Source organism: Tachypleus tridentatus, chromosome 10 (assembly GCF_004210375.1).
Source record: "Tachypleus tridentatus isolate NWPU-2018 chromosome 10, ASM421037v1, whole genome shotgun sequence".
NCBI lineage: Eukaryota > Metazoa > Arthropoda > Merostomata > Xiphosura > Limulidae > Tachypleus > Tachypleus tridentatus.
In genome coordinates, this window is record NC_134834.1 from 136499704 (window position 1) to 136524708 (window position 25005).

The 25005-nt window shown below is 31.8% G+C and overlaps 2 protein-coding genes across 8 annotated transcripts in view; one reads left to right on the forward strand and one right to left on the reverse strand.

Annotated features, from left to right (window-relative positions):
- The window catches only part of LOC143230414 (uncharacterized), a 57721-nt gene extending 46867 nt beyond the window's left edge, over nt 1-10854 (forward strand). The window contains exons 6-8 of one of the 2 annotated variants that reach the window (XM_076463927.1): nt 1682-1804; nt 6171-6252; nt 6859-10854. In XM_076463927.1, coding sequence (XP_076320042.1) covers nt 1682-1804; nt 6171-6252; nt 6859-6937 — 284 coding nt within the window. In that variant the 3' untranslated portion in view covers nt 6938-10854. Of the gene's footprint in view, nt 1-1681; nt 1805-2550; nt 2804-6170; nt 6253-6858 lie in introns of those variants that run through there. The other variant, XM_076463928.1, reaches the window with a different exon arrangement.
- The window catches only part of LOC143230413 (1-acyl-sn-glycerol-3-phosphate acyltransferase epsilon-like), a 40695-nt gene continuing 21633 nt past the window's right edge, over nt 5944-25005 (reverse strand). For 2 of the 6 annotated variants that reach the window (XM_076463926.1, XM_076463924.1), the window contains 4 exons: nt 16561-16684; nt 15716-15927; nt 9432-9509; nt 5944-6276 (listed from right to left, as the gene is read on the reverse strand). In XM_076463926.1, the coding sequence (XP_076320041.1) occupies nt 6269-6276; nt 9432-9509; nt 15716-15927; nt 16561-16684 (422 nt within the window). In that variant the 3' untranslated portion in view covers nt 5944-6268. Of the gene's footprint in view, nt 6277-7544; nt 7748-9431; nt 9510-15715; nt 15928-16560; nt 16685-25005 lie in introns of those variants that run through there. The other 4 variants (XM_076463922.1, XM_076463925.1, XR_013016430.1 and 1 more) reach the window with 3 other exon arrangements.

Genomic DNA, 25005 nt, shown 5'->3' on the forward strand with positions numbered 1-25005 from the left:
AAACGAATAGATTGACCAAAAAGATCTTTCATTAAAACAACAACTTCAATTTAGTTATCACTATTGTCAGTCAAGTTCAAATAAAACTAACACTTTCCAGATGTAAAGTTTCCTCAATACAAATTAATATTCCACATAAGTTACTTCATAATCTTTACTACTCTCAGTTAATTAGATGTAACAGAATTTGTTCTACATCTGAAAATTATACAGATAGTGATCTTAAAAGTACTTGTATTTTTCATAAACGAGGCATCTGTTCTGGGTTCATCACGGGTGTCAAAACCTAGTTTTGAGAATTTATAAATCTAGATTTGCCACTATTTGATTGTATAGCCACGTTCATTAGAATAAAAGTAAAGTTTAGACTTTTGGAAAATGTGTTTAATAATATTTTTACTGTTTTTATGTCCCCGTTGTGTAGCATATTGGTTCGCTCCAATCACTTGTACCGATCTTGATCAAACTTGTATAACGTGTACTACATAAAATGTCTTATGATTAACTTTTTGAAGGTCATGGAACAAAGGTGTTTCATAAACTCAATTTGCAGTGGTTAGTAAGAATTCTTATTGTAAATATGTATATTTATGTATAAATACGTAATTATTTAAGAATTTAATTCCCATGCTCTAGAATGTCATTAGAACTTCGTGAATTGTGACACGTCAGAAAACTTCTTAAAAGAAATGTTACTAAGTAGACATGTATGGTTAAATACATTTCACTGGAGCCGACTTTTTAAGTTAAGAGTTGTATAGATCTATAGTTTGGAAGAATTTTGACTCGGTTTATGGTGTGATTAAACTCTCTTTATATATATTATATACTGTTTATAGTTTTGTTTGGTTTCTATTTTGCATATGCCTGTCAATAAATTTAATTAGTTACTTAACTTTAGACTCATTTCCATTTATTTATCAATCAGTTCTTTTTTTTTTTTGCATTGTTGTATATATTACAAAAAAAAACTGATTACAGAAATTTCTCATTTTCTGCTTAATGGACAGTTTAAATCAAATCTCAAAAATAAAATAGATAGAACATAGTTTATGAAGGATTCAACTTTAGATCGTAAACTGAAGAGCTTTTATTTGAAATTCTGTTTTACAGCTACGAATTTAAGACAAAATAAACAAAACTTTTGGCGTTACCAGTGAAACTTGTTCAAAACTAAAATCAAATAGTTTGTGTATCAACCTTTCGAATTCCTGCTAACAAAACTACCTCAAATATTGTTTGATTATATTGGGGTTGGTTAATACGTATGCATTGCTTTTCACACAAGCGCAGCTGAGGGCGGTTGGAGGCTGGAATTGTTTAATATATATTGATATTATAGTATATAGTCAGTAAAAAAACGCTGGTCTAACAGGTAAAATACACGAAAAACACCCCAACAAAATGCAGATATGAAAATTTATATTCAGTGGACACCATGAATTTGACATTTTGTTCTGTTTCTCTCTGCTATAAATTTAAACGCTATATATTATCAGCGTAAATAAGATATGGATTGTGTTTCTTGTACACGGTGTTAACACCACGTTTGTGTAGCTCACATTTGGATTTTACACAATATATTTACTGTATTTCTCAGATATGTATTCAGTACTATATATTTGATGCAATATTGCCAAGTAATGGATTTCATACTAAAGTCAATAGTAATTTATTACAGCTTCAGACGAGATGGTGCAGGCATGGAATAGAAGTGAAATGAAGTCTATCATATTAAACATCAGCAACAGTCATACAATTAGAGAGAATGAACTAGATTTCAAGGAGCAATTGTACATAGAAGGTAATCACATATTTTAAACTTTAAATTTTAATCAGATGTACTTAAAATTGCCTTTCATTTACTGTAAATTATAAAATTTAAGATATCAATATCCTAATACAACATCAACGTTTATGTGAAAAATTGCTGAATTAAAATTAAATTATATCAGTTATTCTAGTTTAAATTTGATATAGAAATGTTTGAATAATCTGAGATTTAATAAAACTTTAGCAGTACACAAATTACTTTGGGAAACAAGTATACACTTGGTTAGTTAATTATGCAGTTTCTTGTAACTTATCTGTTATACCCCCATGCCATACCTTGAAAAGTTCTGTGAACACCACAGATTTATGTTCAGAATAAGCTAGTTCATAGTTTTAATGTAGCAAAGAAAAACATATCAAATTTTTTAAGAGAAAATTTTCAATTCTAAGTATTCAACTACAACCATCTTTGAGGTCCTATGGAAGAAGTTAAATAACTAAGATATGGACTAGTGTGTTTATTAAGAATATAAAGTAGAAAACCCCATTTAAATTATTAAACTCCTTCAAACAGTTTTTAAATAATTTTATTTGAAAATAAACATTACCTGCACCCATTGGCTTGTGAGTTTTTAAAGGATTATTTGAAAAACATTACAGAATTTACTATTTCAACCCCAAAGATATGAATTTGTTTTATAACAATATATAACATTCGTTTTTGCAGTATTGATGTAGTAGCGTCATTTATATGTAAAACTGTTTTATGTATTCCAGAGGACAACAGTGATCCAATACAAAGAATGATTCCTTCCTTATTTCTATTAAATAGAAAATAACATATACTACTACATACATTACCATAGGAGTACTAATCTACATAAAAAGAAATGTATTTTAAATTGGAATAAAAGTTCAGTAAAATTTAATAATGTTATAAACTCCAGAGAATTAACATCACAAAATAATTACCATTATCCTCATGTTTTGTACTGATTAATTAGTTTTTGTATAAAACTGAAAATAAATACAATGTCACTGAGGAAAAAAAATGTAATATTTTAATTAGTTATTTTGAATTTATGCATGCCAATAACCAACTTTTTTATGGTAGTTTTACCCAAAAACAAGGGTTCTTTAAAATGGGAATTTCATAAATATTTTAGAATTTGTAATTTACATATGTTCACATTATATCAATTGTTGAAAGCCACCTAGAGTACCCGAAAATTATTTTAGTCTTGTTCATAACCCATCCATAAAAGTTTAATATTTTATATACCATGTAAAACTGATTGTTTACATTCCACTTTTAGTCGTTGCTAGTGTCACTGATCACTGTCACAGTATCATGATATGATTCCTTGCAAGTTTCTCTTGTCTCATTTGGTTCTTGAGAACCACATTACTGTTGCTTTGTGCACATGGCATCTCATCATTGTTGTGCCAGCAAGATAACACAGGCAGTATTAGGTTAGTATAGATCAATCATTTTGACAGTCATCGTGAACCCAGGGTGTAAAACACTGTAGGCTAAATCTTTACATCAGGAAAGATCATCATTTTCACAACTGATTCACACATATTACAATTCATTCTTGCATATTGTCTATGTCACTCTACACTGAGTGTCAGACATTGCACATTACTCTGAAAAGCCCAAAGTCACATCATCTGTTTTAGTCTTACTTTGTATCAATTCTTGTTAAAACTTCTAGTACATGTTCAGTCATTCTACTAGTTCAAGCATACATTGTACTCGAGCAGAATCAGCTTCTGTGTTATGCATGAGAACAGGCTGATAGATTTACAAAAAGTACTAGAACATCTTGAGTATTCCTCTATAAAAGATTTGTTTAGGTTGGTAAATACTATGTCCAGTGGCCCTTACCATTTTACATGATCATTTACCACTTCTACCAGTCAACTTATTCTTGTGGCAAGCTTTTAAAGATTGGGCTCCACTACAGGATGGTGGTCGCATCCAGAAAGAGAAAGAATGGCACCTGGGTTTTAAGAGTCAGTGAAGATCAATGCGTCCCTAAATCCTCTATTCATAGCAGCCTTGGGGTTGAACCAAGGTGCAAATGTTTAACAATTTCACTGATCAGCAATCTATGACTTAATGACCAACATAAATGTACTGAGTAGTGGATGCAACTACATCCTTGTGTGATTGTATCAACATGGGAATATATTTAAAATATTTTCAGAATATGCAATGGGTAAATGCTCATCATTATTTTATCTATCAAAATATATATGGAACCAGAACCAATACAAATGTGCCTACTGTTGGTTTGATATGTGGCACAGTACAATTTTGCTGCTGAAATGCACATAGAGCCCTGTTTATTTATATACATATGTTCTATCTAAATCTAGTATTGCAACCTTATTCTCTTCAGCCAGAGGATTTTGTAGAAAAGAATTGGTATTTTTAAATATTTTGGCAGCTATATCCTAATTCAAGACAAGAAATAAAATTTCTCACCCACACAGAAAGCATAGTACATATTACTCTCTTTACAGCAATAGTATTACTCAAATCCAAAAATGCAAACAGAATTATGTCAGATAACCTTGTAATGATGTTTAACAAGAACTCTCTTACATGTTTACACAGTAGAATCTTGGAAGACAAGTTATCAGGAAACTTGATCAGTGCAGTCAAATTAAACTGTTCATCAATTAGCTTGTGATACTTTTCAATGTTCATCATTAATTATATTGTGATATTTATCAACATCTATTCCACTTTATTTGTCTACTGCTTCCGCATGTGTGCTCTTAAAATAATCAACCATATCCGTTTTGCTACAGGTGGTGTGGTCTTTCATCTTTCCACATATTATGAATTGGGTACAAAACCTAATCACTTTTCACTTAATTTTTGCAGCTCTAGGCTCCAGTAGCAATGGTAATCCATGCATAAAAAGTACCCGAGGTTATGCTTCAAGCAGTACAACAGTTAGCTGAATATGTTTTACGCACATGATTTATTCAGTATGACTGTTGCCTATTGACATCATGTTCATTCTTAAATACTTGAGATTTATACAAACTGGTTTGTTGAAGGATACACCAGGAATGAAATAAGTTGGAACATAGCCTGGATCACTTCTGTTACATAATCTCAATGGGAATCCTCAGGTACACAGCATTAAGCATACTTGTAACGTTTATGGCATTTTGAACGAATGGATTTCTTCTCTATTTGAAGGTATTTTATTTTACACCAGTTTGATATGCGTCTCCTCCCTTTAGGTCCATACTCACATGGCATAATGATAAATCTGTATTCCTTCAGCATGACTTAATGGTATCTCCATAAAGCCTCAAAAAGCACTCAATAGGTGGTGAGGCAAATTATTATTGGTTCAATAATAACAAAGGTGTTGTAATTTCATTGACTGACATGTAAGATAAATGGTTTACAAACTTCAAAATACAGATTGAAAATATGAGGGTATGGAATTCACACTACCTGATGCTAGGGACATGTTTACTGCTATAGTTTATACTGTGGATTAGATTAAACAAGTTTTTTTTAATTATTTCTATGTTTTTATATTCCTAGAGAATACAAATGTCAATGAAAATTCTGAACAACAGGACTCTGCCAAAAACAAACATTTAAAAATGCATATAACTAGATCTAAAACTATATCCACAAATATATATATATATATATACCTTTAATTCACAATTATCAGACACACAACAGCAAATGATGTAATTGCATTAGATTTGTCTATAGTAAAAGCTCAAGAAAGCTTGGCTTTCACATAATTTTAATTTGTGCCAGTATTAGCATAAACAATGAATGTTATGTAATTTTGTACGTTTTACACACACTTTCCCAATATAACTGTATTGTACTCTGTTCCCTATTCAATAAAACCAAACTGCTGAAAATTATATTCCAGTTTTTTTGGTAAATCCTGGGAGAGTGGATTTATCTATCATGTGACAGAAGTTATTTTTTTTAAAAACAACAGTAATGTTTTGTTTATTAGAAAACTCTTGGAATATCTATTATACCTCATAATGATAAACAATGTACTGAACCTGTTCTACTATTGTAAATTACGTTATGCTATAGTATTTCCAACATCACTGTTTCCAGTGTTTTTATTTACCGAGTTATTTTAAAATTCAACAACCACATTTTTACAAACATACCTGATGGTAGTTTAATATCAAATATTTATTGTTCATAATTTGTAGGCAGAATTTCCATTTTATACATCTTTTCACTTTTGGCATTAAAAAATAACTGCAACTGAGTATTTTATTAAACAGCTCACTTATGGTTAATTGAATAATATACAGCTTCTGAAATAAATCAGTGAGACTGAACTATGTAATAGTAAAATTATCTGTCTTATCTTTAGACATTCTCATTCCTTCTGTCCTGATAATTGGGCTTGTTCTGGGTAACAGCATCATCATAATGATCATCATTCGATTAAGGAGGTAAGTTTTTCATACACTATAATACTGGAGGAAGAGATTTTGGTTTATTTTACAGTTCAATATATTTTTACAACTGGGAAACAATTTTGCTATTTTCATCAACTGTTTAATGAAACAATTTCTATATAATGCCATCTTTCACTCAAACAGATACATTGTTCATAGATTACAGTGTCATTCATTACTGTTTCTCCATGTACTTTGTAAAAGCATCATGCACTTCAATGTAAAGTTTTTAAAATATTTTATTTATAATTTTTTATATAATGAAAAATATCTAATTGGTTTAAGGAGCCAAGTTATACACAGAGTATTGTATTGGTCAATACTTCTGGAAAAACAAAAAGTACAATCTGTTTGTGATGAGATTTTTGATTGTATAATATACTATTCAATACAGTTTCTCCAGTGAAGTTGCCTACCTACATTGGTTATGTAAAGTTGTTTGTACTTCAATCTTGTGTTCCCCATCAAACTACATTAGTATGTAGGGAATATAAAATTTTTCAGTCACTTTTATCTTTCTTGTTTAAATGACCTAGAAACTTCAGTACTAATACTAATTTTTGTGGTTTGTTTCTTAACTGTTAATATTCCTTCCTGCAGAAAGAACAAGAAATATGAAAATGAAGAAGATAGAGTGCTACAACCCAGAACTTCCACATCCTCTCCTTCAGAGGTCTGACAGTTTTGAAGTGTTTATTTATAAGAGGGCAAGAGCAAGTTACAGATCATGTATACTTAATGTTACAGTGATGTTTGTTTCTGAATATTAGCAAAATAACAATAATGAGCACATATGGCTTATTTAATAAAAAGTAACCACAAACATCAACTGTTTGTAAGGAATGTACAGAACTGTATACCATTAGATAAGGCATATTAACACATTGTTGACTTTACAATGCTGTGTTTCAGAAAATAACACAAGTTTACAGTATTGTCTATGCACCAACAACCACACATACATAAATGTTAGTTTTTGTTTTAAATAACAGTGGTTTCTTAATAAAGCAATAATATTTAAAATTACAATATGATGAGTACATACCATAAATTACAAGGTGAACTTTTAACACAGGTATGAAGTTACATTGTGCAAAATAACCTATATGCTGAAACTCTTTAGAATTGTGTTAGGAACTTTATTGAGAAACTACAGTAATTCCAAATTATAATGATATTTGTAGCTCAAAGTAAGTGTAAGCAAACTTAATTTCATGGACTAGTTAATTACCTATGTGTTAAAAAAAACAAAAAACTTAAATTGAGAGTATCAATCTTAGGCCCAGTTTGTTAGCATTGTCAGTATTTTTTACTTTTCCTTAAAAGCATGAGTATAAAGTAAAAATATTATACAAAAATTCATTTGTTCATCAAATATAATAAACCAACCATTACTTTTCCTGAAGTCACTCAATATTTCTGTATCCATTACAACCGTTTTCTCAGTTGTCACAGTAGTAGCTTAATACAACCCAAGTTGCACCAAATTCTGTAATCAAACCATATTTCACTTCCACTATCTAAATGAAAATGCTAAGGCTTGTTTAGCATTATCAAACAGTTTACAACTACTTCCACCAGGGGAATGCTCTGATAAACAAATGTTGATAAAGATCCCAACAATGTGGTCATATCTTGTTCATATTTTCCATTTCACATTTTGCACTAACCTTTAATCTGTCATTACTCAGACAAATCAGTTGATTTTTAGGTACCAGTTACTTTTAAGGCTTTTGACAAACTGTCATAAAAAGTATTGTGAACAATTACAATAAATTTATAAAAGAAATAAAATAATCCTTCCTACAGTTTTTCCTGGTAAAGATACAACTAATGAAATGGGTGGGAGAAAAGTTCATGAAATTTTACCAGGAGAGATTGTACAGTTAGTACACATATGACTGTCCATTCTCTCATATATAAACTATCTATGAAATTTCAAGCATTTGTATTTCAGTGACAGCTAGTAAAATACAACTTTCTATGTTGTTGTTTTTTTACTGGAACTTTAAGCACATGCTTAGTTGAATTACCATCTTTAATATGGAAAAATGATTGATAGTAACATTTAGAGGCAAAACCTCAATCAAAACAATTTAGAATTATATTTTAAAAGATATTAAAATATTTATAATGTATGTGTATGGATATTTACTAAGACATTTTTAACATCATATATATTATTTATAAAGGTTTTGAAACATTTGTAAAACTGTAGTACTCAAATTTTTATTTTTCTGAACAAACAACACTTTGGAATATATTGGCAACACTTTTAACACTGAGTACTTAAACTTGGTATGGTTTACTCACCCATATATATAAATTACAGTGTTTTATATGAACCAATATTACTGCCGTGAAACATCATGAAAGTTGCCTTACAGTTATAGATATTTAAATCATGTTTCATGATTCAAGGTCATCTTTTAAGTAGGAAAGCTTTGAATTCATTCTCACCACTGGTTCAGAAATGATTTGAATATAACATCAACTAAAAAACGTACCATAATTGACACAAATATGATTATTTAGTAAAAAAAACATCTGATAAAGTAAATAGGCATCCAATGAATAATTTTGAACCCTCCTAGCAGCATGTCTAGATAAAACTGTGTTAGTTGAGCTTAATGACAAATACCATTTTTTTTGCTCATTCCACAACTTTGAAAGTGAACAGAGGCAAATCATATATCTTTGTAAATAAAGAACCTGTTAAAAAATACACCACTGGCTAATAAATGTGTGATCTCATACAATGTCAGCTGTATTGTGTCTGAAAGTATTATGCATTTCTTGGTATCCTTGAGACATTTTTAGAGGTAATGCAGTATATAATTCTTGTAATTATTTAACAATTTTGACATCCTTTAATTAATGGCAGGTTCTTTTGAGAATTTTTTAATATCCTGATTTTTTCACAAATCTCTTTTTTTCAAGTTTGCAAAATCCTGCTAATAACAAACTACCTTTGAAAACCATCTAGCATTATGATTTTCCTTTGAAGAAATAAACACTGCTTTCTAGTAAAGCAAATTCTTTAAGAAAGAATGTGTGATATCATTTCTAACATTCAGAACTATCCAACCTCAACCAATGTATAACTGTCCATTTTATGTTCCAAAACTTTTATTCAAAAATAATATGTACCAACTGATTGAAATTTTGGTTACCTGTAAATAAAGAGATCCATGGGAAGATTGCATAATTATAGAAATGGCAGCATGGTGTATAAATCCTATGGTGGACAGCTGGGAGAAAAATAAAATTCAGATGGTTCATAAAGTTGGGAACCACTGGTTTCAAGCATACAGCAAACCTTGAACACATAGGCATTTTAAATATATAGTCACTGTTCCATGCATCTGCCTAAACATGAACAATTTATAAATACAATCACTATTCTACCAATCTGACAGAACAGCAACAAATGTAGTGGTAGTTTAAAAATACAGATGTAACATACACAACTAGATATCTAACACATGTATTAACTGTTCTCTATACCTAACAAAACAGTTTAATGATTTAACCATGGTTTTATGTGGTTACCAAAACAGTTTTTAAATACAGCTATTGTTCTATATATCATAAAACTAATTTACAGATGCAACTAGTACTCTACATAGCTAAAAGCAGTTTACTTATAGAACCAGCTTTCTATATAGTTGACAAAAGAAATTACATATGCAGTTACTTTTCAACATAGGGAACAAAACAGTTTACTGACACGAGTCTTCTACACAGCTGACAAAAACGTAGAGATTAAACCAGTCTTCTGAGTAGCAGATAAAATATACAGGCACTAATCTGCACAGTTATCAAAATAGCTTATAGATACAGTCAGTGTTCTACACAGCTTACAGATAAAACCAATGTAACTGATAAAATTTACAGGTGGTGTTCTACACAGTTGCCCAAACTGCTTATAGATATAACTGATGGTATATACAGCTAACAAAACTTACAGCTGGTGTCTTACACATCTGACAAAACAGCTTAATCTACAGACAATGGTTCTATACAGCTGATAAAAGCTTTCAAATACATCCAGTGTTCCAAATAGCTAATGAAACAGCTTACATATACAATTAGTGTTCTATGTAACTGACATATGACAGATGTAACTGATGTTCTATACTGCTGATAAAACTTACATAGTGTTCTGCATGGTTGACAGAACAGCTTGCAGATACATTCAGTGTTCTATGCAGCTGAGAGATACAACCACTTTTCTATGTAACACATGAAATAAAGATGTGACACAGTTCTGTTCAAATATTAATGTGTGGAATTTAAAATGTACTTTCTTTATTGTTATAATCAAATTATATTTATTTGTCTTTATATTAGGATTTTAGAACTGTTCATTTTTTAACTATGCATTAAGTGATAGCAACATTTCTAAAATATTTACTACAGAATATTTCCATTTGTAAAGTGGAATTTAGTTTATACAATCTGTATTCTATATGTTTTCCATGTGCCAAACTTAATATTTCAAAAGAGAAAGAAAAGAATTGACTTTTTTTTCTGTTGAATAAACTTTTGTATGTTTTAATGCTTAGTCAAATAAATGTAACTGCACAACTTGAGAATGATCTGTCACTGGTGGTGGTAAATTAACATGGAATATGACATTGATACTGGTAGGTACACAATACAATTAAAATTAAAAACTCTTCTGACAAAAACAAAGAAACAAACTGAAAACCACTTTAACAATGAGTAAAGTATAACTTAATGAAACAACAACATTATGTTAAAACACAATCCATTCTACTCCATAAATAAACATCTGACACCTGTTGCTTAAGATTTTAAAATACTGGAACTACACATTTCTGTAAACTGATTACTTAATAATATCAATAAGCACAATTTATATATAAATATTTTATCTGAGCAGTGAAACATCAAAAAGAATCAAATATATATTTTTAGTTTTGTTTCCTCTTTGATGGAAATCTAAAGACTACAGTAGCTGAATTTATTAATGACAACTACAATAATATTTTGATATTAGTGTGAAAATTTCTTTTCTTTACCCCATGTAGCTAAAAGGTTCCTCTATGTAGTGACATATAATTTATCTAGTCATAGCTGGTCAACTTTATTTTTTTAAATAAACAAAAAGAAATGAAAACTTATTTTTCTGCATTATATTTACATATAATAATTTCAAAGTTCTGACTAAAAACTAGATAACACCTGCCCAATTCTAATTGAGCTTTTCTCAAAATTAAGGAAAAGTCTTTCATGGTTTCACACATAAATAACAGCTACAATATTAATCTTGAAAAAATGTTTTGAAATAAAACATTATTTTGAAATTTTTACTTATATTTAAAAAAAAAGTTAAAATTTAAAATAAAAATTATTTCCATGTTCAGAAGATAATACTTTCAGTAAGGAAAGTACAAAAGCATAATTCTGTATTTACCTAATCTCTAAATATTTCAAAATGTAATTCATAAACTATATTTTTTATATTTATAAAAAGTATGCATGTTTAATGTTTTAACAGTAAAAATACAAAATTAGGCTTTTCTTTTTGAACCTTTCACATATACCATTATAATAGATAAAATAGTAAATAATAATAACAGAATTGAATAATAGATAAAATAGTAAATATGGTAACGTGAAATTAAAATTTTAATTTCATGCTACTACATGAATAACACATTTTTAAACACTTTAATTGAAAGATCATAAAGGTGCAGTTTATTACTTATACAAATGTATATGATTTACACTAAATGTGAAAATTAAATAAACAAATTAATATTTGGTAAAAATAAAAGGTAATCAACTTATCACTTCAAGATAAGATAGTAATAACATAGATAAAAGTCTATATTCACAAACCAATAAACTTACTAACTTTCAAAAGATAAGACCTTCCAAAATGTTCCTGTTATTAGGTTTATTGTTTTCTTTCATTCCTTTTGTGTTTTCCAAGTATTATATATTAAATTAATAAATATCATAATATTAACTAAATTCATATTTCTCACCATTATATGAATACAATTATATAACTCTCAATAAGGATCTTCTTTTTTGTTTTTATTACAACAAATCTCAGTCTTACTTAAATGAAATAGCAGGAAGGATAATGTAGTTAATACATAACAATTTAAATAATTTTGTCAAGATAATTTTTGTCTGAAGGCTCAAAAGTGCAATTTCTTCTTAGTTGTAACACATTTTTTTAAATTAAAACACTTTGGACGAGTACAGTAAATAATAAATCAGATGTCTAGTAATATTAAATAAAATTATTTTAACTTCAAAACAACCATATATTAAGGCTCTCCTTACATGAAGAAATGAACAGATTTGAGGTTAAGTTGAAAGTAGGGCACTCTTATAATGTGGTTTTAAATAAATTTATCTTAGAGTTAACTGAATAACAATAACTACAGTCTCTTCTGGTTCAATGGTTTATAGCTTTGCACATTTTAATTGTGAAATTAGCTGGAAAATTAACTTTTAATTAATATATCCCTTGGTTTTACTGCTCAGAGATTTGAATCAAATAACCATAAGGCTAACTAAAATTGAATTTAATCAAACCATCCTAAAGTTTTAATGCTTGTGCAATTAAATAAAATTATGTTCAAAAAATAAATTCTTATAAACATCTTAATGCCATTCTCTTATTATTTATATGTATTCCACTACATAAAATAATCATGGAAATGAATTTTATATATTTATCATTCTTCTCTCATATGTCTACCACTTTTAGATTTTTATAAATAAAGTCAACAAAAGGTTTGATAAGAGAAAGAACATGTAGTTGTACTCTTTATTTCTTCCACGTAAAAGCAGATCTCATAAAAGGTTAATTTAATATTTCTTTTTTCAGTTCTATGGTTTGTAAATTTATGTAAACAGAATCTTCATACAATCAAACAGTTAACCTCACTATATTCATTGTTTGTGAATTATTATGGATATAATTTAAATAAAAGCAAATCTAAAATGAAAGTATTTTTTCAATTACAATTTTCCTTTCCCACCTTGTGATAACATCACCTGAAGTAGTTTATCTTGTGGCTGAATATAGTCTTTACCTGGAGTTAAACTAAAGCAGATGTGACAAGACCAACATATTCATGCATTTTTCTTTCACTAATAATTTTCTTTTATTATTAACATGTTAGTATTTAATCCCAACTCAAATCACTAATTTGAGCAAAGACAACATTTGAAAATATAATGCATATAGGTACTTAACTTCCTACCCAGTTGTTTTCTAATTTCAAAGATAACATTCTTACATAATATGCAAGTCCTTATAATAAAATAGATCATGTTTTAATAATGTGAAGTGAAAGCATTTTAAGTATATCTTTTGTGATCACCATTTGTTGGAAAATGCATAAATGGTGGCTATTTATTTAAAAAGTACCCTATTTCTCAGATTTGTCAAAATTATCTTTTTTTTATATTTTCTTATATTTCCAATAAAGCAGAAGATCCAATTTCAATTTACAAGTGCTATACTTGAAATGCACATTATGGTAAACTAGATCTTGTTTTAACATTATTTCAGAAAAAACAAACAAAAAAACTGTTGTTCTAAGCTTATTACAGTGGTAAACCAGCTCTTTTCCTGCCCTTCAGACAAAAACAACTATAAAGCAGTTTTTATTATACACCTGCTAGAAAAGTAAATAATTTTGGTTCTAAACCTACAGTATAGATCAAGCAACTCTTGTTTTAAACCTACTATAGTAAAAAACCATTTTCTTTAACTTTCTAAATAATAAAGCAATAAACAAACTCTTGTTCTAAACCTATAGCAATGGTAATCCAGCTAAACTTACAGCAATGGTGAATCAGCTCTTATTTAAATTGAACAAGAGTAACAAACCAGTTCTTGTTCTATACTGCAACAGTAAACTAGTTCTTGCTTTAGAGCAACAGTTATAATGAATCAACTTTTGTTCTGTACTGACAGTAGTGATAAACCAACTTTTGTTCTGTACTGACAGTAGTGATAAACCAACTCTTGTTCTAAATTGCTAGATATACCAGATTATTTATTAAAGCTACTACAGTGGTAAAACTACTCTTATGTTAAAACTTAATGCAGTAGTAAATCAACTGTTGTTAAGGTACTAGCTTTCACACTAACCTTAAAAGAGAAAACAATACTGTAGTTCATCTGCTTACAAGTTGGTTGTCTTAAAACGTTAGTTTTTGGTGTGAAGAATAATATTAAGAAAGGCTTTGATACGAGTAAAACTAATTACTTCAAACACCAAACTAAAATTTGGTTCTGTCATCTAATGATAAAGTAGGGAAAACATAAAAAATAAAATATAAACTACTGGTATGAGAGACATGTAACTCAATAACATTTCCCTATGATGCATGGTTTCTACACTGTGGAAGAGTATCGGTTTATATACATCATGATACTTAACTTTCTTCTACCTTTTAGAATTGAACCTTCATTCTAAGTTATTTAAAGTAAACTAAAATCTCAGTAATCTCACAGACTACCTACATAAATAATTAATAGCTGTTACAAATTATAGAAACAATCCTCAATAATAACACTGACAACACAACAGAACAGTTAATCATCACAAATGATACAAGCAAAAATTTCAAAAATACCACTGATTACACAACACAACATGTCAGAAATCACCAATGATATGAACTAGAAACCTCAGTAATACCACTTATTATGCAACAAAATAGCATATCAGACATCACAAGTGATACAAACCAAAACCTCAGTTCCGTCACTACCTCAACAGAAAAAAACAAAACATTTCAATCATATTTTTATTACATTTAAAACTGGTTCTCTAATTTTACCTTTCATATTTTTTCTTCTTATCTTTCTATTTCTAATTCAGTTTACTTATTAAATTTACTATAAAAGCACTAGTCACTTTTTGTTAATTCTAAATAAATCAAAAAAGAAACACCTAAAACACACCATTTGTCAACTAATCTTATTCATTCAATGTGACATGCTCAAAAAATATAAATTTTATATCTAGGTCAATAAATTTTTTGGCCAAGTTAACTTGCAAATAACAATTGAAGATTATAACATTATATAACTAAACAGCTGTTTATCTAATTTGTTTTAGAATTAGTGTTAGGTTATATTGGAATATAAAGCAGAAACATATGGAAGTATTGCCCAAAAAAAAGCCTGCAAATTTTTCTCAGGATAATTAAGAAATTAAAATAAAAGAGATTATATGTTCATATCAATAGCTTCCAATTTCCTTCAAAATGTAAAATGTGTGAAAGATTTAGATATATTATCCATGCACTAAAACTACTGCATATTTTGAGTTTATGAATTTATTTTCACTTTTTAGAAGTGTCATGAACCTAAATACTACATCCAATAGTAACCAGATAATCTACATTCACGCTACGCTCCAAGTATATTAGGCTAATGACTTAATACCTAACCACAAGTATCCAGAAAGTGATCCAAAGGTAGCTAGTTTCCAGTACAGACTACGACCAAAAGGGGTTACAATGAATGGAACAGCTAATACCATGAAGAACATAAATGAACTAATGGTATAAAAAGAAGCAGTAGGCGACTTCTGTCCATGAGCAAAAACATCAACTAAAGGCTGTTGTTCGTTGTTGTCATAGTAACTGCTAAGTATCCTGAAAATACAAAAGAAAAGCATTGAGAATTTTGAGTACATATTTCTATTACAGAAGTACCAATCACCTTTTCTTCACATCAACTAAGTTTACCATAACAATAAAAAATTAACTATGTTACCTGTATTTATTTCCACACAGTATAAAACTATTGGGTTCTAACCATTCTTCAGTTACTGAAACATTTCTCCATTTCCCTGCATTACCTAATTTTACCATATAAATTAAAACTAGCTAAATTACCAGTCTTTATTTCAACAAAGTAAAATTACTTAATTCCTGTAGTGCATGTTAAATAAATGACACTTTAATACAAGTAATAAATGGTCTTATAACAACAAATGTCTTACTTTTGTTCAACTAAATACTCAACAATTTGTTTCACAGCTTCTTCAGGAACATTTCACTAACACACAAACCATAACTATAAAATGAAAAAGCTGTTAAACAAAATGTTGAATGTCTGATTAAATGAATATAACAGATTTGTTGTTATAAACTTATTTATTATTTGGATTAAAGTATAAAGCAATTGTTTTAGACTCTTCAGTTATTGATTTAAGCATTTTACCATTTCTTTGCATCATCCGAGTTCACCTGCAATTTCATAAACATTAACATTAGCTATTTTACCTGTCTTTATTTCGATACATGGTAAACAACCATTGTTTTAACCCTTCTTCAGTTGTTGGAACATTTTTAATGTCTATCCTTGACACATGGATGTGCACCTGAGGACAGATGCCTGCAGCAAATTCTGTAACAAGAAAAAACATTACTGTAAAAGTTTGCTTCATGGAAGTTAGCATTGTCTTATCCTGAACATGTATTTCTGACAGGTACTTAAATCCAATGATACAAAGTTACGTTGGTCTTCTTTTCTGCCCCCAAGCATTGGTAAAAAATTTTAACACTATACACAATAGTCTATATATTATACCAATTTTGAACATGTATATAGCATGTGAACTCCCTCCACCAATAGTACTGAGGCACAGCTTGCTCACTTTTACTTCATATTCAATCCTCACTTTTGAGGAATAGCAGGAACTAAAATGAATAATGTGTGTTGAATAGCCATGGGAGGGAGACAACACATGCTTGAGAAAGACACAACCTGATAGAGCAGATAATGAGCAACAGAGGAATAAGTAGTAATAGTACCCATTCTAGCCTGAGTGATTTCTTCCACTAAACGGCATAAACAAGTAGCCAAACACATGGTGATATGACAGATTTGATGAAAAGAAACACTGAAGAGATGGTGATGTTCTATGCATAAATCCAAATACACCAATCTAAGACGCTGACAAACTCAACCAGTTACTATGACAGGGAACAAATCACAGGAAATAGAAGAGTTTGGGGAATAAAAGATTAGGAGGTTGGTTGGTATGGTGCTTTATGGTGCAAAGCAACTAGGCTCTCTGCACCAAATATCTAGTAAATAGTTAAAATTAAAGTAAAATTAGTAAAATTCATAAAGGGAAATTAAGGTAAAACAAAAAGTTTAATTTTTAAATTAAAAAAACATAAGTAGCATTAAATCCAATTTTTACATCTAGTCTACAGCAGTAAGAGAAAAACTACAGTGATACAAGTTGTAGAGGATTTTCTCTAGCATAACTAATTGCTATAACTCGCCAGGAAAACTAACAGGTAAGTTAAAAAAAAACACCATTAGTCACTTGAAGTTGGCCTTTCCAGTCCTGGTTTTGAGTTATTTGACTTTAGAGTCATTTTCAGAAAGTAAAGTAATAAAAGTTTTTAAAAAATTCCAGCAAAATTTTAATTATAAATTGTCAGAATGACAAACAGATTTTTCAAACAGCAGTGTTAGTTACCTGAAGTTGGTCTTTCCAGCCTTGGTTGAGTTATATGACATTACGGCCATTTTCTAATTTGAAATCAAACTTGATGGATTGTGATTCTTAAAAGGGAATCACATTAAAGAAGGTCTAATGTATAAATTAAAAACTTAAATAACATTAAAAAAATTAATGGCCTTTAAAAAATAAAAATATTTTTAATGTGGACAGTGTCACCATCGCCAATAGCTTTGTAACATCACGAATAAACCTTAGGACAGAACATATTTAAAACAGTGCTGTCATTGAGAGTCATAATGATGGCAAGACGGTAAAATGTGGCTTATTGTGACCTGAGTGTTACACAGACAACACATTGGTGCATCAGTCCCAGATAATAGAAAATGATGAGTTAAAAGTCTTAGAACAACTTCCTCATTCTAATCCTTACAGAAGCAAGACAGCCTAAGTCCAATATAGGGTTTTATTGGAAAAGCTTGTTTTCATGTTGCTCACTCCAAGTCAAATGCCAACTGGCATGGAGCTAAGCCTTGAAAAGAGGAACACAGTCAACGTATGGAACAGGCACAGTGGTGATAGTGCCAGAGCAGATAGATTGAACTGCAGTGTTAGAGAGCTCTTTCTCATGAATACCAACATGGCCCAGTATCCAGAAAAACTGGATAGAAGTAGATGTTAAAGAGAAATGGGCCAGTTGGTTTTGGATATCGGTGAGAACAGGGTGTGAACTAACATGAAGAGATTCCAGGGCGAGTATAGAACTAAGTGAGTCAGTATAAATAATGCAGTTTGAGTATTGCTTAGCTTCTATGTGATCCAGGGCAAGAGAAATGGCATACACTTCAGCAGTGAACAGAGAAGCTGTAAAGGGGATTCTGCACCAAAAACCGAACCACAACAAACCATGACAGAGCCCACACAGTCACCTGATTTTGAACCATCTGTATAAATAGGAATGGAAGGAGAGTTTGAAAAATGTTCAGTGAATAACAGACAGTATTTCCAATTAGAAGTGTCTGCGTTTCTCAGATGATATAAAGGTAGGTCAAATTTGAGGACTGTAAGGAGCCATGGTGGGATGGACTGACCAGTGGATACAGCAATGTTATCCAAGAACAGACCCAATTCATCCACCTGTGTCAGGAAATAAAGGCCACATGGAGCAATGGCAGATCATCTGTTCTGAAAAAGTATGGCCCGCCGAGGAAGGAAAACACAACCCCAGGTGGGATGCTTTGGTAAGGAATGAAGTTTCGAAGCATACAGTAAAGACAGTCACAAACAACAAAGGTGCAAAGAAAATAGAAAATTCATGAGACTTTAGGTATAACTTCTGAACTGGGGAAGTGCAGAATGCCCTGGTGCACAACCAAAGTCCTTAATGATGAACGGGGTCCAGCATCTTTAAGGCCGAGGTCCTGGCAGAGCCACAGACCAATGATCCATAGTCTAGTTTCAATCGAATAAAAACATGATATATCTTTAGTACAGAACATCGATCTGCTCCCCAAGTGGTGGAAGAGAGGGCACAGAGGATGTTCAGTGCTCTTGTACATTTGACTTATATCTGCTTGATGTGTGGCATAAAGATCAGCTTATGATAAAAAAAAACAAACCCTAAGAACATTGTCTCGGAGACCACAAGCAGAACAACTTCACCGATACAGAGTTCAGGATCAAAGTAAATACCTCATTGATGGCAAAAGTGGATACAAAATATTTTAGAGAGAGAAAAGTTAAAGCTGTTTGTTGTGATCCACCTCAGTAAACGATTGAGGGCAGTCTGTAGCTAACTCTCAATATACCTCATGTTTGATAACCGACATGAGATGTGAAAGTCGTTGACATAGAGCCCCTTTTCAACAGTAAGAGGGAATTGTTCAGTGATGACATTAATCTTTATACTCAAGTGTGATACTCAAAACACAGTCCTGAGGGGCTCCAAATTTCTATAGAAAAGAATGGGAAAGTATCGAACCCACGTGAACTAGGAATCTCCTGTCTATTAAAAAATTAATACAAATAAACAAATGGCCACGTAACCCTTATATATGAAGATCTCACAAAAATCCATACCTCCATGTTGTATCATAAGCATTCTCAATGTCAAAGAATATTGATACAAGCTGTTGTTTGAGAAAGGTTTCTCTAATTCATGTTTCAAGTTGAATCAGGTGGTCCACGGTGGAGTGCTGTCATCAGAACCCACACATTGAGCATGAGGAGGTTGTTTGATTTGAAGAACCAAACAAGACAAGCATTAACCATCCTCTCTAAGGTCTTACAGAGACAGCTCTTTAAAGCAATTGGATGGTAGTTTGAAGAAATTTTAGGATCCTTCTCAGGGTTAGAGAAAGGTAGGTCAAAAGCCTGGTGCCAGACATAAGGAAAAACATTCTCTTGTCAGATCCAGTTAAGAAAAAACAACAACAACAAAAAAAAAAAGAACAGCAAGAGAAGCAGAAGATAGATGGCCCAGTATTTCATAGTGTACATCATCACGTCCAACCAATGTCCTGCCAGACAGATGAAGGGCCAGTTTGAGTTCCACCAGTAAAAAGGAACAATTACAGTCAAAGAGACACTCAGCCAAAAATGAAAGAGGCAACCACTCTGCCCTCGTATTGATGGCCAAGAAGATGGAGGAAGAAGCAGAGGTGCTAGATACCTGGCAAAATCTTTCACCCATAGGATCGGTGATGCTGCAGATATCAGCAAGATCGATAGGGGGACAAAATTATATTGCTCACTGACCCTTCATATTTTATTCCATATGACTTTGGAACTGGAGGTAGAAGATATGCTGGTTATGAACTTAATCCAAGAGTCCTTCTTGCCTTGACATATTACCCACTGAGCATGTGCATAGGGCTGCTGGAAAACGATGCAGTTTAAGACTATGGGGTACCTACAAAAAGTATCCCAGGCCTGTTTTTGAGCCTTCCGTGACACGTGGCAGGCAGGATTCCACCACGGACGAGGATACCTAGGAAAATGTGTCAAGGTTTTAAGAATACATTGAGCAGCTGCTTGTATAATACAGTCAGTTACTGCTGCCACACAGTCGTCTATTGATGGCATAAAGATGATGGCAGGATCAAGTCCTGCAAGAGCAGTGAAAGAGGGCCAGTTTGCTTGATCCAGCTTCCACTGAGGCACGAGGGTTGGGTGACATCGACCACTGCCAGCCTCTCTCAAAATTACAGGAAAATGATCTCTGCCTCTTAGATTATTGTCAACCATCCATGAAAAATGGCAGAATAGTGAAGAGGAGCAAATTGAGAAATCAATAACAGTAAAGGACTAACTAGGTACATGGAAATAAGTAGAAGAACTGCTACTGAATATGGAAAAGTTGTGATCAGAAAGAGCAACCCCTCCTATCAATATCAGCACTTCCCCAGAGGGGATGATGTCCATTAAAGGCCCCCAAGGATTAAAAAGGGAGATGGCAACTGTTCAATGAGAGCATCAAGGTCTGATTGATCATAGGTCTCAAAGTGTGTGTCAAGTGGCAAAGACAGGGTGGGCACATGCTGATCAACCAACAGCGTCACCCCTCCATGCACTTGTCCATCACACAGTCTGTCATTTCTGTACATATAAAATTCCCAAAAGGTGACTGTATTGGCAGGTTTCAGAAATGTTTCCTGTACAGGACGGTAGGAAGCAATCAGTGTTTTGATGTCATCCAGATCAGAATGTAAACCTCGACAGTTTTATTGTATCAAGGTGGCCATTTGTATTTATGTGTAGGCAAAGTTGGTGGAGAACCCTTCTGTTTATGACCATGTCTTTTTCTTTACTATCTTTATTCAATAGTAAATCCTTGGGTCAATTGGGCAGGTCTTTGCTGTTGGAAGAGGATTCCAGTAAATGATCGTTTTGCATCTTAGGGTGAGAGAAGATATACCTCAGGAAATACCTGTAACTGGTACCAAAAGAAGTGGATCTTGGAATTTGCTGGAATGTATGTTAGGGACAGAGATGGGTGTTGAAGTTGATTCATCAACTTTTTTAACCATGGAAGTTAAAAGACTTTTCATTTGGTTTGAGAATGATTCTTTTGGAGACACAGAGAGATCTGTCTGCACTCCCACAGCGGTAGTGGAACAAAGTGCAGCAGCATATGTCTAAGATGAAGTGGTAGACAGCAACTTTCGAGCCTTAAGATAAGTAATGTTTTGAATTGTTTTCAAATGCTGCACCTCTTTTATTCTAACAATTTAGGGCAAGAACAAAACTAGAATGGGCGAGAGCCATTGTAATTGACACAATGAGGGTCTCTTTCACACTCAGAGGCATCGTGGTCCTTGCCACAGCAACAAGCAATGTCAAGGAACTACGACATGACGTCTTCAAGTTACAGAACTGTTGACACAGAAAACATCCGAGAGGGTTTGGAATGTATGACCGTACCCTGCACTTAAAATAACCAGCCTTGATGGTGGCAGTGGGCATGGTGGTGTAAATGTGAGAATGAGGACATTGATCATCATCGTAATTAAAGCTTTGCGAATGGAGATACATTTCATTGCAGAAAGTCCTTGGGTAGAGAAACCAGCGAGAATCTCTGATTGGGGATGTTCTTCAAATCCCTCTCAACAATAATTCCTTGTGATAAATTCAAAGTAGCATGAGATGTAACCTCAATAGGTATATCCCCAATCACCTTTCCATGCAAGAGGAGTTCACTATGTTGAGATGTGGATGTTCCCACCAATATGTCACCAGATCAAAGTTTCTTTATTGATTTTGGAGATCCAACAAGTCCTTCTTGTCCCTTCTGAATGAAAAAGGGAGACATTTTCCCTAAAGGTTTGTCTGAAAGAGAATGTGGTATAAGAAAATGAGGTACAACAGGTGTTACAAATGCTGAAGATTGCTAGTTAGAATGATGAGAACATCCAGCAATGGTACTTGGCTGACCCTAGCCCAAATGGACCAGCCGACTGATCCAAGGGGGCCACCCCAAAGCTGCCCATCTACAGGAATTCAAGGCCAAAGTGGTGTGTTAGGGTTGGACCCCTCAACCACCAGGATCCTCTCCTCTCCTTCACGAGTCGCTATGCACGACAAACACGTGGATGGATGTTTAGATCCCAGAGGAGGTAAACTGAAAGAAAAAATCTTCCCTGGGAGGTCCCCTCACCACATGCAGGAATCCACACCGAGGGGTGGGAGAAAGGACCAGTTTGGATACAAGACAAAATATAAGGATACTAGTAATATTAGTAACATAAATATACAACTGGCCATGTCCACAAGCTAGGAGGTAATGGAAATGTAATATTCTACATACTTGATTAAACAACTGTAGAATAAAAAGGTGCTAAAGTGAAATGTCTTATGAAGGTGTAGAGTGTAACAGGTCAAAATAAGGTGCACAAAAAAGTGAATCTAGCTTTCTTCGTGATTGTATTTATGCTCAGAAACAATGTCAGGTTAAAAATGAAAAGATATCAGTGGGTGAATGTTGGAATCTAACTCTACAAATTAAGGCCTGCATCTTCTCAGCAGATAAAGTTGAACTAGATGCTTGGTTAGTTGTATTTGAAGTGTTGTCAGAACATTGAATCACAAAGTCATTCTAAGTTACCATATAATTTGGTAACAATAAAAAAAATGCAAAAGATTTGTACACAACTGAATTTAAACATAATAAAAGAAAATTGTTGAAAAAGGTATTGAAATGTCAACAAAGTTCAATCATAAACAGTAATCACATGCAAAAAAAACACACATTTAAACAGTGCTGTGCCAAATGAGAAGTCGGAGGGAGCTAGCTAAACCAAGATAGAACAATACTACTTGTGAAGGGTGGTCACATGCTATATATTTGGCTTTCAATTTTTTTAAGAATGCTTATGTATGATTGTATTGGAAACGTACTGTAACATAAATTTTCCCAAAATTAGAAAGTTAAATGCCAATATATTAATCAATATTCCACTTGTTTACTCTTTATTTTATATCACAATGTTAAGACTTTTTTTGAATATTTATTCAGGAATTTTTTTGGAAATGTATAGAAACATCTTTCAGTATGTTGTTGAAGTACATTATGTACTTTGGAGTGAAAAGTATTTCAAAGAGAAATGTGTAAGCAGTTTTATTCAAAGTTTCTAAAATAACAGTAAGGAACAACAAGAGATTGGAATGCATTTTCAATTTACGATATCTGATGCCAGAAGATAGTATCATCATGAATAAAACATGAGTGCATGTGTGTTCACCTGACTTGAAGTCTTTATTGAAACAGAACAGAAAAGCTAAAAAACCTTTCAGAATTACAATGATATGCATTATTAGTATTGCTTAATGATAAGAAACTGTATACCAGACTAAAAGAATGATATATTTAAAAGCCTACTGAAAATCAACAATGTTTAATGGGTTTAGTGCAACCACCTTCATAAAGAAATTATGTGCAACTAACAAATAAATTATTAATGTAGCAGATTCACTCTTGCATTGTTTTAACTCCAGCTTATTATTATTTTTTTATAATATTATTTTACACAGCAATTTATCTTCATTCTTAGAAAAGACCTGACCCTTGTAAATGAATACTTAAATTAACCTTGTAGTATTGAGTAGGGTTCAAAGTTACTTTCACTGGCTTTGTAATCATGAAACTACATACAACATTTAATGTAGTTAGTGGACATTCAGGAAGTTTCAAAAGATTTTAGTAGAAATTACAGGTCTGTTGTACACTGAAAATCATATTTCCTAATTAAGTATTTTTACTAAAGATTTACATGCTTTGGAATTCATAAAGCCTTTACAAAGTCAGTCCAAGAGCAAACTGACTAGCAAGCTTAGAACAAAAATACTTCTTTTCACCATACACATTTCACATGCATGATCTCTGGAAGCTCGAAATGGAATTTTTTTTTTTTTTCAGTAAATTTTATATTTTATCTGTTATTCTTCCTATCCTAACACTAACTGAATCAACCTCAATTACAATGACCAACTCTAACCACCAGTTATAAGCAATTACAAAATAAATCTAAATTACTTTTGTCTTTCAGAAATGACTTTATGATGAACAGTCACACACTACTTGTTTCTACAGCCAAAGCTAATATATTTTTCATTTAGTTATACTTCTCTGCAGTTGCACTTAGACTCTCTTAGAGTAAATAGCTATTTATTACAACTTTATACAGAAACACTCAAATTACCAACACATTCTCACTGAATTACACAGTCACACTAATGCTACACAAGCATTTTTATT